Source organism: Neolamprologus brichardi, unplaced genomic scaffold, assembly GCF_056152115.1.
Source record: "Neolamprologus brichardi isolate AB-2024 unplaced genomic scaffold, ASM5615211v1 NODE_ptg000032l+_length_1147064_cov_1, whole genome shotgun sequence".
Lineage (NCBI taxonomy): Eukaryota > Metazoa > Chordata > Actinopteri > Cichliformes > Cichlidae > Neolamprologus > Neolamprologus brichardi.
In genome coordinates this window covers 753,078-776,147 of record NW_028270039.1, presented here as the reverse complement: position 1 = coordinate 776,147, position 23,070 = coordinate 753,078, and the positions used below count along the sequence as shown (strand labels likewise).

The window sequence follows — 23,070 nt, the reverse complement described above, 5'->3', positions numbered from 1 at the left end:
CCCTGCATGTCCCCGTGTGCCCTGCATGTCCCCTCGTGCCCTGCATGTCCCCTCGTGCCCTGCATGTCCCCTCGTGCCCTGCATGTCCCCTCGTGCCCTGCATGTCCCCGTGTGCCCTGCATGTCCCCTCGTGCCCTGCATGTCCCCTCGTGCCCTGCATGTCCCGCGTGCCCTGCATGTCCCCGTGTGCCCTGCATGTCCCCTCGTGCCCTGCATGTCCCCGTGTGCCCTGTATGTCCCCGTGTGCCCTGCATGTCCCCTCGTGCCCTGCATGTCCCCTCGTGCCCTGCATGTCCCCTCGTGCCCTGCATGTCCCCTCGTGCCCTGCATGTCCCCTCGTGCCCTGCATGTCCCCGTGTGCCCTGCATGTCCCGCGTGCCCTGCATGTCCCCGTGTGCCCTGCATGTCCCCTCGTGCCCTGCATGTCCCCTCGTGCCCTGCATGTCCCCGTGTGCCCTGCATGTCCCCTCGTGCCCTGCATGTCCCGCGTGCCCTGCATGTCCCCGTGTGCCCTGCATGTCCCGCGTGCCCTGCATGTCCCGCGTGCCCTGCATGTCCCCTCGTGCCCTGCATGTCCCCTCGTGCCCTGCATGTCCCCTCGTGCCCTGCATGTCCCCTCGTGCCCTGCATGTCCCCTCGTGCCCTGCATGCCCACAGAACTCGACTGATCAATTGCTTATGTTTCAGTGTCAGATACCACAGGAAACATTCTAGGCACTATATCCATCTCTGCCATATATATCTAGGTCAGGGCTGTTTTGGTGGTACTTTGGGAACTTAAACAATATTAAGCTTGATTTAATCTTCTGCAGGAAATGTAGTATCCTAACACTGCAACCTTCCATGCCATTCAAATTGTTGTGGTATGCATGTAGTTTACCCGACGTGTAGTTATATTTCTCAGGCTCACGTCAGCATAGGGTTAAAATGGGGTTCCAGTTACGACATAGATCTGACGCAGGTTGGAATGTTGGTTTAACTTGTGTAACTGTGGTTGTGTGCAGTGCAATACGTGATGCTTTCAACCTTTGACAACAGCGTGCAGGCTCTCATTCTGGTCTCCTCCATCCCACCAACATCTGCTGGGCTGATGTTGTCAAGCAGCTTAGTCAGCAGGGGGAAAAGCACCTGACAGCCAACAAAGAAACACGAATGAAAAGTGAACAAAGGTGTCTTCACAGTCCTGAAATAACGCAGACATTCAGCATTTACCTTGTTGAAACAGGACTCCCATTCAATTGCATCAAGTGTCTGCAGATCATGAACAAGCAGCGCCCTCTGGAGGTAGGTGAGGGCCTGCATGCGAACCGGTCGCCTGGCATCACAGCACAACCAAGCAATCCCTGTGGGAGTGACATTGAGTGGAGCTGTGACGAAGACACTGATATGAACATAAACTGCATGACAGAGCTGAAGCAGAAATCTGAGAGAAAACTAAACGTGTGGAAAAAAGAAAATGGCACCTATAAAAAGACTAGAAACAGTAACACGTACACTGAAAGAGCAAGCGTGGTCTGAGATCATAACAACACAGATCTACCAGAAATTCAAATTCTTATAGAAAGCATGTTGTAAGACAATATACAAGACTGTGCATTTGGTCTACATTAAGAACAGAAACAAAAAAAGTTTATTCTATGACAAAAAATACATCAAGTACTTCAGACATGTTGTAGTATACACAAAACCTAGGATCAGGAATATCCACCAGCCTATTAGACTGAACGTCAGCTGAAGTCAGATTACTGAGGACTATCTCAGCTCCAGGATGGAGCACGTCACTGATCCTGCTAAGAATTCCCTGAGTATCTGAACAGGGACTCGTTTTCCATAATGAGGGAAAACAAAGTCTGGTCACAATTCTTCACAAGACACATTTAAATAAATACATTTTCAAGTTTTGAGTTAAGACATTTTGCGCAATTGATAAATTTCTAATTTTTAAAACGTTAAATAAGACTTCTGAATTTCCTAAATGCTGATCTTTATTACCAAAACCCCTTTGTTAACTTAACTGCCAAGAAGACTTACTACAAGCCATATTTACACACACACTCTGAATGTGTGCACGACAGTCAGAGAGCACAGAAGAGTTTCCTACCTTGCAGCAGGGGGCACCAGCAGCTGGTCCACAAAGTCTGAGAATCAGCCTCGATCTTCCTGCTGGAGGCCTCCAGATGGCACTGCTCCTCTGCCCAGGAGTTGTAGATGCTGGCAGCCCGGGTGTGCAAGGTGTGCATCAGATCTAAGAGCTGCACCCCCCCCACACACACAAAAACCAGCATTAATAATAAGGAGATGTGCAGCTTTGTGTCTGCAGTTCAAACGTGACGAATAAACCCACGTACAGACTATTTAGATGTTTACTCAGTTTCTGCTAGCAGCAAGGATGCAGTGAGTTAATAGTGTCTGTGACAGTAAACAGTTTGATCAATCACATAAGAGACTATATATGTTATACAAACATTATATTATGAAGTTCTGCAATTCCACTTGAATAATAGGGAGATTATTCATAGTTATGCTTTAATATAAAAGCACTGCTCTTCTTGTTAATAGTTTATTTGGTCAATGCATTTTAAACCAGTTTATACAGAACTTTAGCTAATAATTAATTTCATCATGAACTAATATGCTGACTATTTTTTCCATGAATTCACAGGAAAATATTTCAAAACTACTGGTGAACACAACAAAGTGGTTTAAATGTTTGTCTAAACAGTTACATTTACTAAGTTCTTCACAAGCTGCTCTTCATGTGCCGTTAGTTGGTAATGACATCAGCAAATGTGATCAAGGAAAACACCATGTTTGTCCGAGAGGAGGTGGAGTGTTGAATAAAACAAAATAAAGTCAAATTTGAACGTAAGTATTGTAGTTACCACTGGGTACAAAACAAGGCTCTTTAAAATAAGAGAGGAATTTTAAGCCGTGTTAGTTTAACAGCCGTAGCAGCAGGTGAAGCAGTGAAGATGGTTTTGTGTAGGAAAAGAAGGAGACGGGTCAAAGCACTGACATCTATATCCACGACACATGTTTACTTCCTGTGTGTGTGTGTACATTAATTTGATGTTAAATCCAGACCAACAACACAAAAATGTTCAAACGTCCATCCAACTCTGAACATGCTGACTCAGGCTACGTCCACATGTATCCGGGTATTTTTGAAAACGCAGATTTTTCTCTGCGTTTGCACCTTTCGTCCACACGTAAACGGCGTTGTCGGTCACTGAAAACGGAGATTTTAAAAACTCCGGCCAGGGTGGATATTTTTGAAAACTCCGTTTACGTGTGGACGAGAAAAACGCAGAAAACGCAGAAAACGCAGCGTCAAAGGTGTGCGCCTTTTTTGACGTCACACTGTGCGCCACGTTATTGTTTTGGTGAAATGAATTTCTACAATACTGTTATTGTTAATTGTCTCTGCAGTGTTTAAATGCTCACATATACACACACAGTTACTGTCCCTCCACACAGACGACTCGGTTCTGCTTCGATGCCCCAGCTTTGTTTACTTTTTCCCGCCGAGGCTTCTAGACTTCTGATTGGCCAACATTTCTGCACGGTTAGGAATATAGCGCCACCTGCTGCTTTGGCATGTTCCTAGCAGTTTCCTTCATTTCTGCCTTTACGTGTGGACGGGATTATTTTTTAAAACGAAAACGGAAAATCTCCGTTTTCAAAAATACCCGTGTACGTGTGGACGTAGCCTTAAAAGCTCCGCCCTGATCTGCACAGAAGGACGAGATCAGGCACTGAAACAGCTCAACTCTGTGTTTAACGTGTAAACACTCTAAACACAGCATGTTCCACCTACTTACAATAAGTCTGTGACTGTGGCGAGAACACTGACACTGAGAAAGAAACCGACACACTGCGTGAGTGAAATGGTCTTTGAAGTTAGCTGGAAACTGGTGAACAGTAACCATGAGCATAAACAGGTAACATCCTTCAACCCAGTGTTGTGACTCATCACCACATCAGAGACAGAACAAATTCTGTCAGGAAGAGTGTGACGCTACCTTTACATGACATGGATTTACAGCTGAGTCCTGATGCAACACTTTACAAGCTGCACCTAAAACTCCACCTGTGACCCAAACCAGGCGTCTAACATGACACTGCAGTCAGTGGGAGGAGCTTCAGCTGAATCAGAGACGTGTGGGTAACGCGAGATGCTTTGGGGACAGCTGGGTTCTCGTCATTAGAGGGGTAAGGAAGGGTAAAGAGGGCTGTTGTACTTACGTCCTGACTAACCTGTAATGACACCGTGTGGTAACTGGCTGGGACACCCTCATCCTCCTCATCATCACTGTAGGAACGCGATGGGCGCTGGCTGAAGGTCCTGCTGCTGCTCCGCCTCACGCTGCCTCCGCTGTCCTTCTCCCTGCCGCCTGCCTTCTTCCTCATCCGAGACTTGGAGGTGTCATATTTGTGGCTCTTCTTCTTGTCGTGGTTGCGGTAACCTGGAGGAGGAAACAGATCTAATCTCCTCTGAAACCTACCAGAAGCATGTGCGTCTGAAATATTTGCCCTTCCTGCTTAAAGGGTTTAAAACATGCTATAACAATGGGACAGTTAAAGCCACAGGCAGCTAGAAGAGCCCTCGCAGCTTTAGAAATAAACTGGTGATGTGTCCTCTTTCTACATCACTGACCTGCTATATTTACCTCAGTGTGTTTAGTAAGTAAACACAGTCTAATAGTTCTTCTGATAAGACCGAGCAGACGTTAGCGTCTCACCTCCGTTGAGGCTGGCCTCCACAAACACTCGTATCGCTCTGACACACAGCTCGAAGTTGTCGGGCGTGACGTGGGCGGCATCTCGAACGATGAAAGAAAGCGTCTCCACACACTTGATCAGAGACTTCGTGTCGTGCTGGCCGAGGTCCTGACCCAGTGTCAGACTGTACTGGTTGACCAGTGGGTGATTCAGCTGAGCCTTCGACCCGACTGTGGGGGTCTTACTTATCTCAAAGTCATCTTTGCCAACCTGTGGGGGGTAAAGAAACATCTGGAATAAAACAAGCATCCATGCTCTTTCCATACATTAAGCTTTCAAATAAAACCAGGAGAAGAAACATTTATATATGACACTGTTACAGTTTCAGTAACAACATGCTGTTACTCATGAAGCAGGTGTGAGTGTGTGTGCTAACCACGAGCCATCCACTGCTGGCTACATCCACGTCCGTGGCCGAGCGTGGGATCCTGGTCTTGCTGTGCTCGGTGTAGACCTCAGAGTCCGACGTGTAGCCTCGGTCCAAACTCACTTCACTGGGATGATGAGACGACAGCTCACTGTCTGACTGGGCACCTGCAGTCAGTGCCAACAAAGATGTTCATGTAAACTCCTAACATGTTTTTATGTCTATCTGCTCTCAGACGCTTGCAGCTGCACCTGTGTCATTGTCAGCTGTGGCCGAGGTCAGCTGGAAGGCGACAGGAGGCTTCACTCCAGCTCCGATGCACTCCAGCAGGGAGAAGAGCGTGTACCAGTCGTCTGTACAGTGGATGTTGGCTGCGTTCGTCTTCAGCAGCTCGTGAAGGCCATAAGCCACCTCCCTGCTGACCCGGGAGAGGACATGGGGCTTCATCATCAGCAGGAGGCGGAGGGAGAGAAGAACCTGTGGGCGCACAGCGAGAGAGCACTGTTTAAGCCAGGGGTCGGCAACCCCGGGCACGAACGGTTAGCTGATGGCACGACCGTAGCTGGACTGGCCGTCGGCCATTTTTCATCCATTTTTAATGGGCCGATGATTTATTTATTTATTTATTTGTAACGGTATAAACAATGAGAGGTGGTGGATTGTCCCGATGCTGCCGATGTGGAAAAATAACTTGGTTGTTTGGTGGTGGCGGAGCTCCAACAGAGGCCAGCAGGTGGATGAGGGAAGCGGAGTTTTTCCATATTTCTAACATGTCAACTTATTTTGTTGTGATTTATTATCAGTCAGACCCATATTTGCTTTAAATGACAGATTTATGTAAGTCTGGGATGGTACGTGATGGTACCTGCCCGATCTTCTTTTCATTGATATGATGCTGGTGAGCTGTTGACTAAATAATGTGTTAAAGCTACAAATATGACTATTACCAAACTGTCACTAATAGGGCTGCTTTGTTAATGTTGTTTTATTTTGTGTCTGTCAGTTGATTGCCTGGCTTCTGTAAAGGCACGGTTACTGTTAGCTTATGCTTGTGCAATAAAGGCAGCAATCAGACGTCCGAGCCTGAGCACGACACAGTTTCATCAGTTATAACACACGGTGGGCGTTTACTAAATTAAAGGTGTAAAAACCGTACAGGGAGGCAGGAGGAGCAGAGACCCGAGGCGGCCGCCGGTCCGAGTGTCAGGTGAACTGAACTTCAGGTAAGAACAGCAGCACGTTTAAGCTTGATCAGCTGTTGTTAGCATTTATTTAATATTAATTTCTAGTATCAGCTGATGTTTGCTGGAGCCACAGCTGTAAAGCTGCTGGTCATGATGGTTTGGATATGTGGTGAGAGGGAAACATGAAGATGAAACCAGGAGATGTCCTTACTGAATCATCAGAGCTGTGATGGAGAAACAGGTTTACCTTTTAGGTGACATGGATGAGTTGAAGTTATGAACTGTTTCTGAGATCCTCACCAATCTGCTGTTTGACTCAACGCATCGAGTAACAAATACTCGAGAGATTGTATTGTGGTGGATAAATACTTTGTCTTTTTAAAGAACAACCATATTCAAAACAGAACAACAGGTGTTTTAAAATGATAACTTTGTATCCATGTCCAACATGTCACATTCACACCAGCAGGTTCTTCTATGCTTCTCAGTCCTTCTGACACTCATGTTCATACTCTGACGGACGCATCAGAGAGTCATCGTGCTGGTCAAAGACACCACCAGCACAGGTGGCTTTGGACCAACAGCATCCGGCTACCTGGTTTAAGCTGCCCTAAAACTGTCTGCTGACTTGATGGTGATCCGAGTCTGCGAGACCACATCTGTGTCGGGGTCAGGAAGCATCTTTGTATACCTGTGAGCTGATGTCTTCTCGTCGTAGCAGGCGGATAGCGAGCCGAAGGAGTCCCACCACAGCTCGCTCCACCAGGAAGCAGCTCTCAGTAGCGTGAACGCAGAGCTGGCAGAGGTGGTCGCGCACCGTCTGCCACACACAGGACACACGGTCTCTGAAACGCAGAGAAACAGCTCGTTAGTGTGCTCACTGACAACACACACGAAGTCACAAGAGTCGTTCCCACCGGTTCTCAAGAACAATGCGCAGCAGCATCTCCAGGCAGAAGGCAGCATCCTCTTCATCATAGGTCTCTTCATCCGGGGTGACTGATATCAGAGCCTGACAGGAGAATCCAGGTCATTTAGTGTCATGTTGAACCATGAGGTGAAACACTGAGCTAACACTGTTAAAAGTATGAGCTGAACAACAATAACCTTCATGAGCTCCTGTAGAGACTCCAGCTTCAGGAACTTGCTCTCAGTGATCAGCTTCTCTGGGTCACATTGCTGGAAGACAAACAGCAGACCTGCTGATGGTGATCTGATACAGTGTTGGTCAACGTGCAGCTCAGTAAGGTCGAATGTGTTAAACTATTAGCAGGCTAACGTTGTTCCCATTCCCACAGATGATCCCAGTTTAACTCCAGTTTGTTGAAGATCACGACTGTAACGTTCATATTACAACAAACCAAAACGATCACTGGTGCTGTCGTCATTTAACTGGATAAACGTCCGACACTGTAACATAGTTTTAATCAGGCACCAGTTACTGTAACTACAGGTAGTCTGATTACTCGCAGCATCTGCTCTGTGTCATTGTTGCTACGATAAAGCTGAGGATGGCAGCCGGTGTCTCGACTGTGTTCGCGGTGAGTCCAGTACCTTGATGCAGTGGATCGCAGCCTGTTTGGCTTCCTGGTTTTCTGTGGACGGCCCTCTGAGTCCCGACTGCTCGGCTCCACTGAGCGTCAGCCAGTTGAAAACACTCAGCACTGCTGACTCGCCACTGAAGGTAACACATGAGGAGAAAACGTGCTGTTACTCCACGGCCTCTTAGCTAGCACATGCCTACTGGTTTCAAAGATGCGGTCTGTTCTACGGGGAATAAAGCTGGTCCACTCGTGCAGAGCTAACCGCTGAGCACGGGAGCAGCTGACAGCAGTTCTAGCAGGTAAACAAAGTTCACCAGTGTTACTTATTGGTCTAAAGATGGAGGGTGAGATTGGTGTGTACCGATTTGAAGGCGTTTCCTCTCTCTGAAGAGAAATCTTCCCGTTGGGCTCTACGAAGTCTTCCACCTGAGGACACAGGCAGGTGTTAGCACAACGTTGTGTCTCTTTACAAAAGACAAACAGAGCCACAGATCATCTACTATCAGAGAGCAGAGCGAGGGCAGGATAACGACCTCCACCATGGCTTTGGGCAGCAGTTCAGCTCTGAACAGCTGCAGCAGGGAGTCCACGATGTTCTTCCAGCCCTCCCTCAGGATGTTGCCATGCCGATGAGCGAGGTCGAACACCGTCTTGGCGGCTGTCTGGGCCTTACTGTTGCTGCCGAACACGGTGGGAAGATTCTCCACAGACTGTGTGGACACACAAACACTATTTACACATCTGAACAACATGCAGGACAACACAGATTATTCACAAACTTTCTGCAGATGTTTAAGAAGCTGAGAACTGTGAAAGGTCAAAGGTCATTTTAAGGTGCTGACAGCGGGGACTCTCTGTTGACATCATGGCAGCAGGTGGAGGAGTAAACATCCTCAGAGCATCAGCAGGTAGGGCTGCTCGATTATGGTAAAAATGATAATCTCGATTATTTGACGATATTTATTTAACAATAACCATGTGTTAAATAATGACTTTGAAGTTTGTCAAAAACTTAAACAAAAATGCTGCATAATATTTATGCATACAAATAGCCAAACATCAAGGCCAGCTGTGCAGCCACACAATGCACAATTGCATCAAACGTCACTTTGTGAGTCTTCAAATGATTGAATACATTTGCAGTGTTGCTCTGTGGTGCAGCTACGTTTACACACTGTGTCTACTTGATCCACGTCTGACTCATGAACCCATAATGTTTCCAACCACTGAAGTCGTTTTACCTCTTTTCAACCAGCGGCATCACTCTGCTCTCCAAATAACTTCTGCTTAGCTCTCCGAGCTTCCCTCGGGTCCTCTTAATTGTTGTGACGCGTGTTCGAAATGCAGAGAGGTGCGCTCGATTTGCCGCACGGAGCAGCGCGAGAGTAAAGCACGAGGGAGGGGCTAATAATCGGCTCAGTCATTTTTAATGATCCTTGAAAGCCCCGATCGTAATCGAGATTAAAATTCGATTAACTGAGCAGCCCTACCTGCAGGTAACAGTGAATGAATGGATGAATTAATTAGTGACGACAAACGTGTGTCTGCACAAGTTTAAACTGTTCACACTCATCCTCACTACAGCTGTGTGTGGCACGGCTCAGTGTTTGCTGTGCACATTTTCTCACAATCACAGTTCAGTTCACAGCACTACACTATTTATGTGTTAGCAGTGTTTATGTGTTAGCAGTGTTTATGTGTTAGCAGTGTTTAGATATTAGCAGACGCTACATTCTGTACACATTTAATGTGAGGTCAGTTTTTCTTCAACCACCAAACGATGATTGTGTGAACCAGTGACAGTGACACCGTCAGGAACTGTGTTCTTTAATCAGCTGATCCTCCAAAACACGTGATTGGACGAAGCAGCGTCACATGTGCACTTCCTGTGTGTTAAAGGTACGGCAGTGTGTTTGGCTGTGGACCCACCTCGCTGCTCAGAGTGGTGAACTTGCAGAGGGAGATGATCAGATTGTCAAACACGTCGTTGAAGCCGTAGTGAGCTGCAATCATCGCACATTTCCTGCCAAACACAGACGACGGCACATTTAACAGCTGACAAAGTGTTTCATTCTTTACTTCAGCTTAACAACTCAACACTACGCCTGTTTTAAAACATTTTGTCTCCCACAGTAACCACACGATTCGTCCACAGTTAATAACAGTGACTTGTGTCTGGGTGGACCGAGCTTCTGCAGGCTAAGCCGTGGATCTGGACATCCTGCGCTACACCTCACAGCGTCTCGTAGCATTTAGCACGAGCACACCTGAGCGCTGCGTACCTGAAGCCCGTGATGGCCTTCTGGATGATGACGTCATCGAGGCTCTTGTCAAAGACGTAGGAGAGCGCAGCGATGGTGGGACCCCACGTCATGGTGAACAAGTCGTTGTCGTAGCTGCCGGGCGGCAGGTGGAGAAAGACGCCTTCGGACGAGGCGCCGCGGTGCAGTAAGACGCTCCACACATAATTCTCCTTCACTAAACCCGTCTGCTCGTCCGGCATCACGATCTCCTCGTTTCTACAAAGGAAAGAGCATCAGCCTAGGACAGCTGCCTTCTTTAATCACATCAATATGCAAACAGACTTCTTTAGATCTGTGGATGCAGGTAAGGAAAGCCCAGAAGCCTGATCCTGTTCATCCAGATGTTTCAGCAGGAGAAACATTCAACGCTACGAGCAGATGAACAGAATCAACCTAAATGGGGTGAATGAAGCAGCGTGATGGGCATTTTTAACAAGATATCCTGGAGCAGGATGAGCACAGACATGAGGCTCACTCTGAGAGCAGATGCTAACACATCAGGGATGCTGGCGCCTTACTTGATAGCATTGTAGATATCCTCCAACATGTCCTGGTCAAAGTCTTTGTTTCCGTTGACTCCCTTCAGATTTTTCTTGAATTGCTGTTTTAAAGTGAAACATCATGTTAGCAGTGATCAGCTTCACTCCACAAACTATCCAAACATGTGACCAGCAGACTTTTATTATCACACGTCGGGGAGAGCTAAGCTAAGACACCCAACCCTGTGGCATGCTTTGTTCACAGAGCATCAGGCCTTGGTTGGCGCTCATGTGTCGGTTCATATATTTTAGTGCATCATTAGGAAAACAGTGATGCCACAGAAACAGGATCCTGCTAGGATCAGGAACATGCCATCTGAAGCTCAGTGGTCGGTGTCAGCGCTGGTCTGGGAGCAGCTGCTGCAAACGCTGGTTTCATGGACACGGTACCGACCATCCCACCGCCTCAGCTGAACCTCCTGTCATGTTATTGTCGGGAACACGATCTGATGTGCACACAGCATAGTTCTCCCATTCCAAAAATAACTGGTGCCAACACATGCTGTGATGAATGGTACATACTGCAACCAGCTCCTAAGTAAGCGAAGTGCCAGGCGCCACTTTTATTGGCCCTGTCCAAACTATTGTGTCTGTGTCGCCTGAGCCCGAGGTCGTGAGTTTGTCCCAAACTGCAGCTGAAAGCTCAGAGAAATGATTTCAATGCACAACAGATGATGAGGTCAGACCAGCTTTATTAACTCTGTGAACAGAAGAGAGAAAGCAAGTGTGCGGTGTGTTCGTCAGTGAGCCACACAGAGTTCAGGCTTCGACAACCAGAGAGCACCGACACCCCCCCTCCCTGACTGTGGAGCCTCTGACTGCAGCTGTGGCTCTGAACCAGCAGCTTCAGTGCAAACACCAGCTTTGATACAGGAATGTCAGACCACCACATCATAACAAAGATAAAATGACACGACTGAGACATGACTGGCATTTTGTAAATATAATATTAGCAGCGTCCTCCTAAAATGCACCAACAACACAGAGTAACATCCTCCCCTCTTAATGCTCTCTGTTGCTATGGTATCGCGTAAATATTTCTTTCAAAATAAGACACACAACGACAACACGGGAAACAGAGTTAACAATAAAAACCCTGAACCATACATTTCACACCCGAGCCTGAACTCTCAGGGCCGGTACCAAACGACTCACGGACCGGTACCGGGCCGTGGACCGGTACAACTCGTACACTGAACTTTACATGAAACAGATTTTTCATACACTGACTGAAACCACCTGACGTGAAGTACAACAGCTGACCATTTTCATTAAGCTCGGTATATCTGTATTTAACCCTGGAGAAACCATGGGGTCAAATTTGACCCTATGGTTTCCCTAGAGAACCAATGGGGTCGGCTCTGACCCCATTGGTTCTCTAGAGCTGGAAAACTTTACAATAATCAAACAGTGTAGATAATCAGGATTTTGACATTGTTAAAGAAATGATGATGAAGGTTAGGGTAAAAATATAATAATAGCAGCGTCCTCCTAAAATGCACCAACAACACTGAGAGTAACATCCCCCCCTCTTAATGCTCTCTGGTTGCTATGGTGTTTCAGGGCGCTGGCAAGATGGACTTGCTGGTCTAAACTATTTGATGTGCGTCTCTTTAATTTGCTGTAACGCTGAGTGGGTTCGTTTGTGTTTCTCACACGTGTCAGAAGCAGGGCTGTGGTTTTACTCTCTCTCACCAACATCTGACTGCATTCTGCTAGGGTCAAAGGTCAACAACAACATCATTATCATTAGTAGTTTTATAATCATTACAACATTTATGGCAGGTTTCAGTGACAGTGTTGTGTTATTTTCGTGCTGGTGTGGTATCGCGGGGTGGATACTCTTGTGCAGCTGTAACAAACAAGCTTTGCAACTAGCTTCAGTTTAAACGTCTCTATTAACTCGTACACTGAACTTTACATGAAACAGATTTTTCTTACACCGACTGAAACCACCAGACGTGAAGTACAACAGCTCACCGATTTCATTAAGCTCGGTATATCTGTATTTAACAGAGCTGCAAAACTTTACAATAATCACACATAGTGTAGATAATTGTTAAATAAATGATGATGAAGGTACAACAAACAGAATCATGCATTAGACTTTTCATTTCTCATCACTGGACCGTTAACAGTCTTCAGTGTTTCCATGGACAGTCTGTCTACATGTTGGTGCTTTAACACACTGCACAGAAATAACTCTTCTCTGTTAACGAGCTCCCTGCTGACCACCGAGTATTTACTCGATTACTGTGGGAAACAGTAACAGGGCGGGCGTTTTACGCCTCATTCAGCCATTATGACTCAACAACAGGCTGGTGAATGAACCACAACAACGACTTTAATATCTTCTTTATTCGATTGTGAGCCCAACACGGGACAGCTGTTGAAGATCAGCAGCAGCTATAAACCTGTGCAGTACATCAGGTTCATGTCTGTACTTGAATGTTAAACTGCACTGTCCCTTTAAATAAATAAATAAACCATCAATGTTTCCTCTGATGTCTGCAGCTGTAAGAGCTTCAGTTCTTCTGAAGGACCCACATATGTGAGGTGCATACTGGTGTTGGGCTACAGGACCAGTACAGGACCAGTACAGGACCAGTACAGGACCAGTACAGGACCAGTCAAACTTGTTTAGTCTTTATGGTGCACAGTCAGGTTGGAGGTGAAAGGGGCCACACCTGAACTATTCTCAAACCGTTGGGAGATGATCCAAATATGTCAGCTGAAACATGAAGTTTGAACCTGAGGAGCTGAGCCTGAACATCAGCCCCACCCTGAGCCACTAAACCTGGTCAGACAGCTCTGTTCTCCTGGCTGCTGCAGACTCGTCCACTGGGTAAGAAGACGGTGATGATGATTCCTGCAGAGAGAGCGTGCACTGCTCCTGGGTCCAGAGGAGGCAGACTGATGTGCACATCACTGCAGCTGATGCTGTGCCTCACACTTGGTGTACTGACACTTGGAGTGCAGCAGTACATGACGTGTGTCAGTGTGTAGTGACTGATCTGCAGAAAGCTGCACACTACACGCCTCAGCTGTGATTCTACCTCTCTGATAATAATCGCATTAACAGCTCACTGTGGACTATTTAGCAGTGAGGACATTCCCCGCCTGCAGGTGCTGCACAGGTGCTGCACAGGTGCTGCACAGGTGCTGCACAGGTGCTGCACAGGTGCTGCACAGGTGCTGCACAGGTGCTGCACAGGTGCTGCACAGGTGCTGCACAGGTGCTGCACAGGTGCTGCACAGGTGCTGCACAGGTGCTGCACAGGTGCTGCACAGGTGCTGCACAGGTGCTGCACAGGTGCTGCACAGGTGCTGCACAGGTGCTGCACAGGTGCTGCACAGGTGCTGCACAGGTGCTGCACAGGTGCTGCACAGGTGCTGCACAGGTGCTGCACAGGTGCTGCACAGGTGCTGCACAGGTGCTGCACAGGTGCTGCACAGGTGCTGCACAGGTGCTGCACAGGTGGTGTCCTGTCAATATGAGCCAGCAGCTACAGGCTCGACTTCATGCACCTGTGGCCATGAAGGGATTGGCACACCTGGATTTTGACAATGTAAACAGATGCACAGCTGTAATCATCAGGGTGAGATAATTATCATTAGTAGAGCATATGACAGGTAGTCATCCCAGTGTTACCAGTGTTGCTTGGTTACATTTTGGCAGTTAAGTCTGGTTTGATGAGGATCAAACTACTGTGACACTCAAACAAACATCCTGTTAGATTCAAGCTTCTCACTGAGGTCTTTGCTCCTGTTGTCCGCTGACATTTGCCATGTTTGGGCTTCATAATAATAAATCTCACATCTTATTTCAAAGCTGCGTTCTTGGAGCTACGGAGGCGTATCCTGTCAGACCAGTGTGGGGAATGACTGCTGTCCATTTACACAAACTGGCACGACTACTTCCTGCTTCACAGCCACACACAGGTGTGTGAGCACTTACCTCTACGGTCATGGGGATGTTCTGCTTGCGGACATTGTGGTTATGCTGGTCGGTGTTCAACATGATGACGGCGTAGGCCAGGGCGAAGCCGGCGTCGTTGCTCATGAAAGGAAAGCCGCTGACTTTCTACAACACAGAGCACGGACAAACATCACAAACAGAGGCTGCTGTGCCACACTTGACCTCTGAGCTGATAGCACACTGACCCCACAGTGGAAAACCCATTCACAGTCACTGCCTGAATGAATCACCGTCTCTTTAAAGCTCCTGTGTGCGGCCTAAAAAAAAAGGACATTACTAGGAATAGTTTCCAGGTCACATGGCTCCTCCTGCTATTTCGAGGCGTCACATGTTCCCCCTGTGGAGTTTGTCCTCTGCTGTCACACTCTATATGTGACACTTGTGTCATCCCACTGCTATAATCTAAACACTCTGCAGGGTCGACCACAGCACTGAGGCCGTTACCCTCTGATGAACACGCTGTGAAACATGTGACTGTGTTTGTTTCCAGGTGTGTTGGAGCGAGTAGAAGTATTACACTATAAATGCACTATCAGGGTCTATTAGGGGACACAGATAATTACATGATTCAAGTCTTCCCAGTGGTCACATTATTGGCCAAAGAACAATAGAATAAAAGAGTATATGATATGATATATATTATCAGTCTTCTGTCTGAGGCCACTGCGAGCTGTCCGGCTGCATGCCTGCGTTTGCCCTGTGACAGCTGGCAGAGGCTCATAGGCTGCCTCTGTCTGCAGCAGCGTGCTGACACTTAACAGCTCAGTTCCTGGAAGACCGTTGAAGGAACTCCCCATAGCTGCTGAAGACACATGCACCGTCCTTCCAGTGACTGAAGCACACTGTTCAGGCTGTGATGGGCACAGCAAACTACACAGCATCCATCTATCAGGCGGAGCATCCTGAGGCAAGATGAGCCCAAAACACTCAAACTGGGGGCATCCCAGTCAGATGAGCGACTCTACACTGGACCTTTCAGAACAACTGAGGACAGAGGAAGATGATACCTATGAAGCGCCTTGAGGCGACTGTTGTTGTGATTATATATATAAATAAAACTGAACTGTGATCTCATCTTTCAGTCAGTCTCCACAGGCTGAAGCCACATGTGCAGGAACATACACTGACCACAGATCAACAGCTTCGCTTTCAGGCTTTTCACCGTAACAGTGTAGTGTCCACATCACTGCAGACGCTGCGTCAATCTGTGATCAACAATCTGTGATCGTTACATCTCACTTGCAAATAAAACCCCGACAGCAAACTGACTGCAACTACCTGCAGTTTACTGCCGCATCAGGCCGAGACAACCACATCACCTGTGAACAGCAGAGACGTGATACTAAGGCTACGTTCACACTGCAGGCGAAAGCATCAAATCTGACTTTTTTGACCATCTATCCGATCATGGTGTGACAGTGTGAACGACACAAATCCGATATTTTCAAATCCGATCTGGGTCACTTTCGTATGTGGTGCTGAATCCGATACATATCTGATGTTTTAGAAAGCTGCTGTTTGATGGTCATGTCGCATTAAATCCGTGTTTTACGTCACTGACACAAGACAGACGCCAATTATCAGCGCCGGAGAAGACATCCAGTGAAACTGTTGGGAACAACGTTGGAGAAACGTGAACATTTTATTTGTTCTGTATAATCTGCAGATTCTGACAGAAATCTGTAACTATCCTTTAAAGCAGCGCTCCTCTAAAACAGCAATAAGGATCATTATTAGGTTATCTACATTATTATGTAAATAACAAAATAACTTAAAGCAAAAATTGGGAAACGTGAAGTCTGAAGTCTTTATATTAAGGTCAATCAGTCAAACATACTGTTGTTCTGGGTCTAAACAGAGCACGTTGTGTGTGACGTCTTCTTTTGCACATGCGGCCGCTTTGAGCGTTCACACTAGAGCGCGTTTGCTGTCACATTTTATCTGTAGTGTGAACGAGCATTAAGACCTGCAGAGTGAACGCAGCCTAAGGCCAGAGCCTCCACGACTCTGTGAGAGATGGTATCCATCGATGCTGTGAACAGAGTCGATGACAAAGAGCAGCACAGTCCTTTCACCAGGAGCAATGACTCCAATGGTGATGCACACCAAGCTCTTAGTGCCTGCAGCAAAGGGCCGGTCATACCAGAGACACTGTCCCAGTCGTCCATGCAAAACTAACACAGCCCCACAAGATCCAGAGAGACTCAGGGCGAACCCCGCCCACCCAGGGGTGAGGCCCAGCTGACCACCAGGTGACATGACGTCTCCAGCCTCATTGTTAAAGCTTTTTTATTTGAAGTGGTGCATCGGTGCAAATGACGCTCAGCACCTGCTTCCCTGACCTGGAGGAAAGCAGCCCCCTCGTCCACTGGGAAAAGTCCCAGTATACAGGCGCCAAACTGGGGGAAACCAGTACACCAGGCTCAGGCTCCTCCTCCACACAAGCGCTGACCTTCAGATCACCACCCAATCCACAAACCCCTGAATTGGCCCTCATGTGAGGTTGATAGGAGTCTGAAGCTCAGTGGGATCATCACATCATGACTGTTGTGCTGCTGCAGCAGTCAGCTGATCTCAGCTCTGTCTCCTCTCTGATCACGCTCCGTGTCCACACTTCTTTCAGCTTTAGGATTCAAACTAAGACTGAAATTACTTCTGACTCAGCGTAGCCTAGTGTGGCCTGACGTCCTGCAGTAATGATGGATTGTAGGACGTGTCCCTTACATGCCAGTTGTCTGTGAACGTTTCCAGGAGTCTCTGAATGACAGGAGCCTCTCCAGGTAATCTGAAGGCCTCCAGGTAGAGCCGCAGGGCCTCGTCAATACGAAGCCCCTGGAAGGTAAACGTGCTGGAAAAGAAAGCAGATTATTGTTTGCTCACACGGCGCATCATTGTTCCTGAACACACACGGCTGTGGAGCAAACGGTAAGATGAAAGTGTGCTGAGCCTACTTCACAAAGCTGTCCAGCAGCTCCGGGTTCTTCCGGTCGCTGACGTACTCGCCGATCATCTTCTTGTCCAGTCGGGGGTTTTCTCTGAGCCACTGGGCCACCTGGTTGTTGTCTATGGGGCTGCTGAGGAGGCCTTTCTCCTGGAGGAACTGGATGCCTTTCTTGGGCTTCTGGTTGAACTGCTCCGTGCCTGTGATCAGCAGCTGGACACACAGCAGGAAACGCTGCAGATGTTGTTCTTTACGTTGCTCTCATTAAATGAACTCCACATACCTTTTTCTTTGTTCTGATTTCCATTAACTCGTGTGAGTCAGGCAAACAGGACAGGAAACGCTGAGGCTTTTTCACACTTCTCTTCTCAGCTGGAGAAAAGAGTTTCTGTTAGTCTCAGTTTGCACGCAGCGCTTAGACAAACTTTACAGACAGAGGCCTCACAAAGGTCGCCGTCGCCCTGATCCTGTCGGCCCAGCCTCATCTTCTCGGCCATTAGGTGTCCACTGGTTGGAGGATACACCGGTGCTTTTTCAGGCTGCGAGGGACTCAAACCATTGGCACTGCCAAGTCTACTAGCATCTGCAAACAGAAATGTTTTTACTGAAGCCGTCCATGTCCATCACATGACAAAGGTGACAAAGACAGTAAATGACACCAGACTGCAGAGCATCTACAGTGGGGCAAAAAAGTATTTAGTCAGCCACCGATTGTGCAAGTTCCCCCACTTAAAATGATGACAGAGGTCAGTAATTTGCACCAGAGGTACACTTCAACTGTGAGAGACAGAATGTGAAAAAAAAATCCATGAATTCACATGGTAGGATTTGTAAAGAATTTATTCGTAAATCAGGGTGGAAAATAAGTATTTGGTCAATAACAAAAATACAACTCAATACTTTGTAACATAACCTTTGTTGGCAATAACAGAGGTCAAACGTTTACTATAGGTCTTTACCAGGTTTGCACACACAGTAGCTGGTATTTTGGCCCATTCCTCCATGCAGATCTTCTCAAGAGCAGTGATGTTTTGGGGCTGTCGCCGAGCAACACGGACTTTCAACTCCCGCCACAGATTTTCTATGGGGTTGAGGTCTGGAGACTGGCTAGGCCACTCCAGGACTTTCAAATGCTTCTTACGGAGCCACTCCTTTGTTGCCCGGGCGGTGTGTTTTGGATCATTGTCATGTTGGAAGACCCAGCCTCGTTTCATCTTCAAAGTTCTCACTGATGGAAGGAGGTTTTGGCTCAAAATCTCACGATACTTGGCCCCATTCATTCTGTCCTTAACACGGATCAGTCGTCCTGTCCCCTTGGCAGAAAAACAGCCCCATAGCATGATGTTTCCACCCCCATGCTTCACAGTAGGTATGGTGTTCTTGGGATGCAACTCAGTATTCTTCTTCCTCCAAACACGACGAGTTGAGTTTATACCAAAAAGTTCTGCTTTGGTTTCATCTGACCACATGACATTCTCCCAATCCTCTGCTGTATCATCCATGTGCTCTCTGGCAAACTTCAGACGGGCCTGGACATGCACTGGCTTCAGCAGCGGAACACGTCTGGCACTGCGGGATTTGATTCCCTGCCGTTGTAGTGTGTTACTGATGGTGACCTTTGTTACTTTGGTCCCAGCTCTCTGCAGGTCATTCACCAGGTCCCCCCGTGTGGTTCTGGGATCTTTGCTCACCGTTCTCATGATCATTTTGACCCCACGGGATGAGATCTTGCGTGGAGCCCCAGATCGAGGGAGATTATCAGTGGTCTTGTATGTCTTCCATTTTCTGATGATTGCTCCCACAGTTGATTTTTTCACACCAAGCTGCTTGCCTATTGTAGATTCACTCTTCCCAGTCTGGTGCAGGTCTACAATTCTTTTCCTGGTGTCCTTCGAAAGCTCTTTGGTCTTGGCCATGGCGGAGTTTGGAGTCTGACTGGTTGAGGCTGTGGACAGGTGTCTTTTATACAGATGATGAGGTCAAACAGGTGCCATTCATACAGGTAACGAGTGGGGGACAGAAAAGCTTCTTACAGAAGACGTTACAGGTCTGTGAGAGCCAGGGATTTTCCTTGTTTGAGGTGACCAAATACTTATTTTCCACCCTGATTTACGAATAAATTCTTTACAAATCCTACCATGTGAATTCATGGATTTTTTTTTTTACATTCTGTCTCTCACAGTTGAAGTGTACCTCTGGTGCAAATTACTGACCTCTGTCATCATTTTAAGTGGGGGAACTTGCACAATCGGTGGCTGACTAAATACTTTTTTGCCCCACTGTATGAGCTATGAAGGTATCTGTGCTTATACCAGCTGCAGAGTCTGTTTCAGCTTTGACTGCTCCCTCTCCGTCTGCCAGCGCAGTCGCCGCTTGGTCTTGCTGAGCTATGCTGCTCCTGGCCTGGCAGTGAGCTTCGATGCTGTCGATCACTGTGAGCAGTGCCTCCAGGGACAGGAGGTGGGTGGTGTACAGCTGCCCCGACACTGGGAACGCGTTCTACCGCCACAGAAGGAAAACACTTTCACATAACGTCTTGATGCATCTCAATCATCCAGGAAAATAAATCTCCAAAAGTTGATTGTGTTCATCTGGACAATCAGAAAACGGGGAAACCTGCAGTCAGCTGAGACTGAAGAAGTCACCTGGATGAGTGACGAAACGTTTCTCCCAGAAAACGTCCAGATGAACAGAATCAACTTTTGGAGACTTTCACATAATAACACATCATAATCTACAGAATATTAACCTGCAAACGGTCTACTGTCCAGGTCCATAACACTACCTGTGAACACTGTTATAACTGTGTCCTTCCTACGACATGTTTGGCTCTGTTCTGACTGATCTTTGTCTGCTTTGCTCGGATAATCTCTGGCAGCTTCGTCTGACGTCATTTTGAAGCTGATGGACTATCTGACCACACGTGCACCGCTGTGCAGCCTCCTCTCTTCTTTTACATGTCTGCACACTGAGGAGCCCGGCTGCAGGACTCCTCCTGCTCTCTGCAGTCCTGACCTGTGTTGGTCAAGTTACTTAAAAAAAGTAATCAGTAACTAATTACTGATTACTTCCCCAAAAAAGTAATCCTGTTACTTTACTGATTACTTATTTTCAAAAGTAATTAGTTACTTAGTTACTTTTTAAAAACAGGATTTACAACCTGAATAGGTGATAAAGTGATAGATCTTTCAGCCCAATTCTACTTTTTCTGCATAATCATCATACAAAATGTAATCAAATGGAAAAGTCTCTTTTTAAAACTTGTTTTATTAGTTTTAATCTTTTAACTTTATGCATCAAGCAAACATTTAATTATCTGCAACATTCTCTGACTGGAAGAAATTAGTTTAACATTTAAACCTATTTTCTGCACATTCCAGCACATAAAATAAAATATTTTGTGTGTTTACACTCAGTCTTTCAAATAGATGCAAGTAAAACACAGCAGAAAATAAATAAAGTCAAAGACTAGCGGTCCTGTTGCTCTATTTTCACCTGTAAAGCAGGAGTGGGGTAGGCGGAGGGTTACCCTGGTGCAGGTGTGCAGCGGTCAGTGGAAGAATCCACGAGTTTCTCTGTGAGTTTCCCATTACGTCGTAGCTACTCGGTGCTTGTTTGGAAGTTTAGGGGTTTTTTTCTCTGTAAAAAGAAGTTTTCTTCCCACGCACAACGGACACTAATGTTTTTGTCACTTTTTATGGAATCAAACTCAAAGTAAGGTCAGTACTTCCACGCTTTAAACGCTGCACGCTCATACTCTCTCTGCACTCGATATATGATCCATTGTTGATCTGCACACAGCTGTTGTCACGAACGTCGCACTCGCTTACGTCACTGTCATGAGACATTCTCGCAAAAAAATCACGGTTTTAGTAACGCAGTAACGCAGCGTTCCTACGGGAAAGTAACGGTAATCTGATTACTGTTTTTGCAATAGTAATCCCTTACTTTACTCGTTACTTGAAAAAAGTAATCGGATTACAGTAACGCGTTACTGCCCATCTCTGGTCCTGACTCACACAACATGGTTCTCATGTGAATAACGTGAGTTTGTGTGATTATTTCATGTTGTTTTTATTTACTTTTTACAGCCCAGGTTTTCCAGACTGTGTTGATACATTGATTCAACATCACTGTTGCACGGCAACCAAAACAGCTGACATGTGCAGTGGACGATGGGGAACGGGACGGTGGTGCAGTGAAAACGGCTGGTTTGGAGATCAATGCAAATCTGCTTCCTGTTATCACCTGCATGTTGTTCCTATGACCTAAAAACTAATATTTTATAAAGTGGTGACCAGTGTGTCAACAAACACTCAGGAGGAGAAGACATGGACGCTCTAAACCTCTAACAGAAAACTGGTTTCTATTATTCAAACACATGCAAACAGAACAACTGCAGCAGTCTGCTCTCAGGGCCTTTCAGGGCGCGTTACCTTCGACAGCAGCTTGGTGAGGTCTTCAAAGAGGTTGGAGCAGTAAAAGTCACAGTCATAGTTAATGTAGAGCTCAGTGACAAAACTGGGGATCCTCCATAGCTGGACCAGTGCCTCCAGCGCCACCTCCTTCATCTCGTAGGGCATCTTAATGTTCTCTGACGTGATGATGTCTATGAGCTTCTTCAGGTACATCTGAGCAAACAGAGACACGGCCATCAGGTCCTCAGGGACCAACACTATGGAAGCTGAATGATTGAGTGTGGATCAATGAGAACAGCTACCTCGAGCTGGAACTTCAGGTGCACTCTCATGCTCTCAAAGAGCAGGAAGCAAACCCGTATGGATGAAGCGTACAGGTTCATACGGTCCACACTCAGCAGCTGGAACACAGATGAGGGACTTCATCAGCAAGGCCTCATAACTACACCAGAGTACTGCCCTGCAGAGGACTCATCAGTCCATCTGAGGTCAGATAACTCAGTCGAGAAGGTTTATAACCTAAAACACTCCGGTCATGTCTGTCATTAGCAGTGAAACACAAATATATGGTGCACACCAGATGCTTTCGTTCAATAAAAAGCCAATAATCGCTAAAAAAGATCAGCACAGAGTTACCAAAATAAGACCGCAGGTTTGACGAGGACTGCTCCTCGCTGTCATCATGCAGCAATGACATCGTCTACATTTAATTTACCTGGAACAGGTGTCGGCAGAGCTCGTCTTTGACCAGCACTAACAAGGACTGGTAGTTAGGGATGTGTGCCGACTCCAGGGCTACGGTCAGCAGCTGCAGGCCCATGTGCATCATGGCATCAGTGTTGTGGCGGTCATGAGGGTTGGTCAGTGAAATCAGGAAACGAAACAGCTCTCTGAGACACGGCAGGCCGTACGGGATGAGGGATGCTCCTGCAGAGGCAAGAGGTTAGAGAGAACCACTCTACAGCTTTATGCATCACAAATGTGGAGCTCTCAGATCAGCTTCTTCTTGCTAC

At 46.9% G+C, this 23,070-nt stretch overlaps 1 protein-coding gene across 4 annotated transcripts in view; it reads right to left on the bottom strand.

The window, feature by feature from the left end:
• Positions 1-23,070, bottom strand: part of gbf1 (golgi brefeldin A resistant guanine nucleotide exchange factor 1) — a 75,162-nt gene that overhangs the window by 3,419 nt on the left and 48,673 nt on the right. For 2 of the 4 annotated variants that reach the window (XM_087836989.1, XM_087836991.1), the window contains 25 exons: positions 22,773-22,984; positions 22,360-22,458; positions 22,076-22,270; positions 19,952-20,138; positions 18,085-18,222; positions 17,923-18,011; positions 17,650-17,852; positions 17,423-17,546; positions 14,678-14,803; positions 10,699-10,781; positions 10,160-10,396; positions 9,807-9,900; positions 8,411-8,587; positions 8,239-8,303; positions 7,888-8,011; positions 7,441-7,512; positions 7,251-7,345; positions 7,025-7,178; positions 5,401-5,626; positions 5,159-5,316; positions 4,743-4,992; positions 4,246-4,466; positions 2,102-2,252; positions 1,213-1,343; positions 1,027-1,128 (listed from right to left, as the gene is read on the bottom strand). In XM_087836989.1, the coding sequence (XP_087693115.1) occupies positions 1,027-1,128; positions 1,213-1,343; positions 2,102-2,252; positions 4,246-4,466; positions 4,743-4,992; positions 5,159-5,316; positions 5,401-5,626; positions 7,025-7,178; positions 7,251-7,345; positions 7,441-7,512; positions 7,888-8,011; positions 8,239-8,303; positions 8,411-8,587; positions 9,807-9,900; positions 10,160-10,396; positions 10,699-10,781; positions 14,678-14,803; positions 17,423-17,546; positions 17,650-17,852; positions 17,923-18,011; positions 18,085-18,222; positions 19,952-20,138; positions 22,076-22,270; positions 22,360-22,458; positions 22,773-22,984 (3,713 nt within the window). The remainder of the gene's footprint in view (positions 1-1,026; positions 1,129-1,212; positions 1,344-2,101; positions 2,253-4,245; positions 4,467-4,742; positions 4,993-5,158; positions 5,317-5,400; positions 5,627-7,024; positions 7,179-7,250; positions 7,346-7,440; positions 7,513-7,887; positions 8,012-8,238; positions 8,304-8,410; positions 8,588-9,806; positions 9,901-10,159; positions 10,397-10,698; positions 10,782-14,677; positions 14,804-17,422; positions 17,547-17,649; positions 17,853-17,922; positions 18,012-18,084; positions 18,223-19,951; positions 20,139-22,075; positions 22,271-22,359; positions 22,459-22,772; positions 22,985-23,070) is intronic. The other 2 variants (XM_087836990.1, XM_087836992.1) reach the window with 1 other exon arrangement.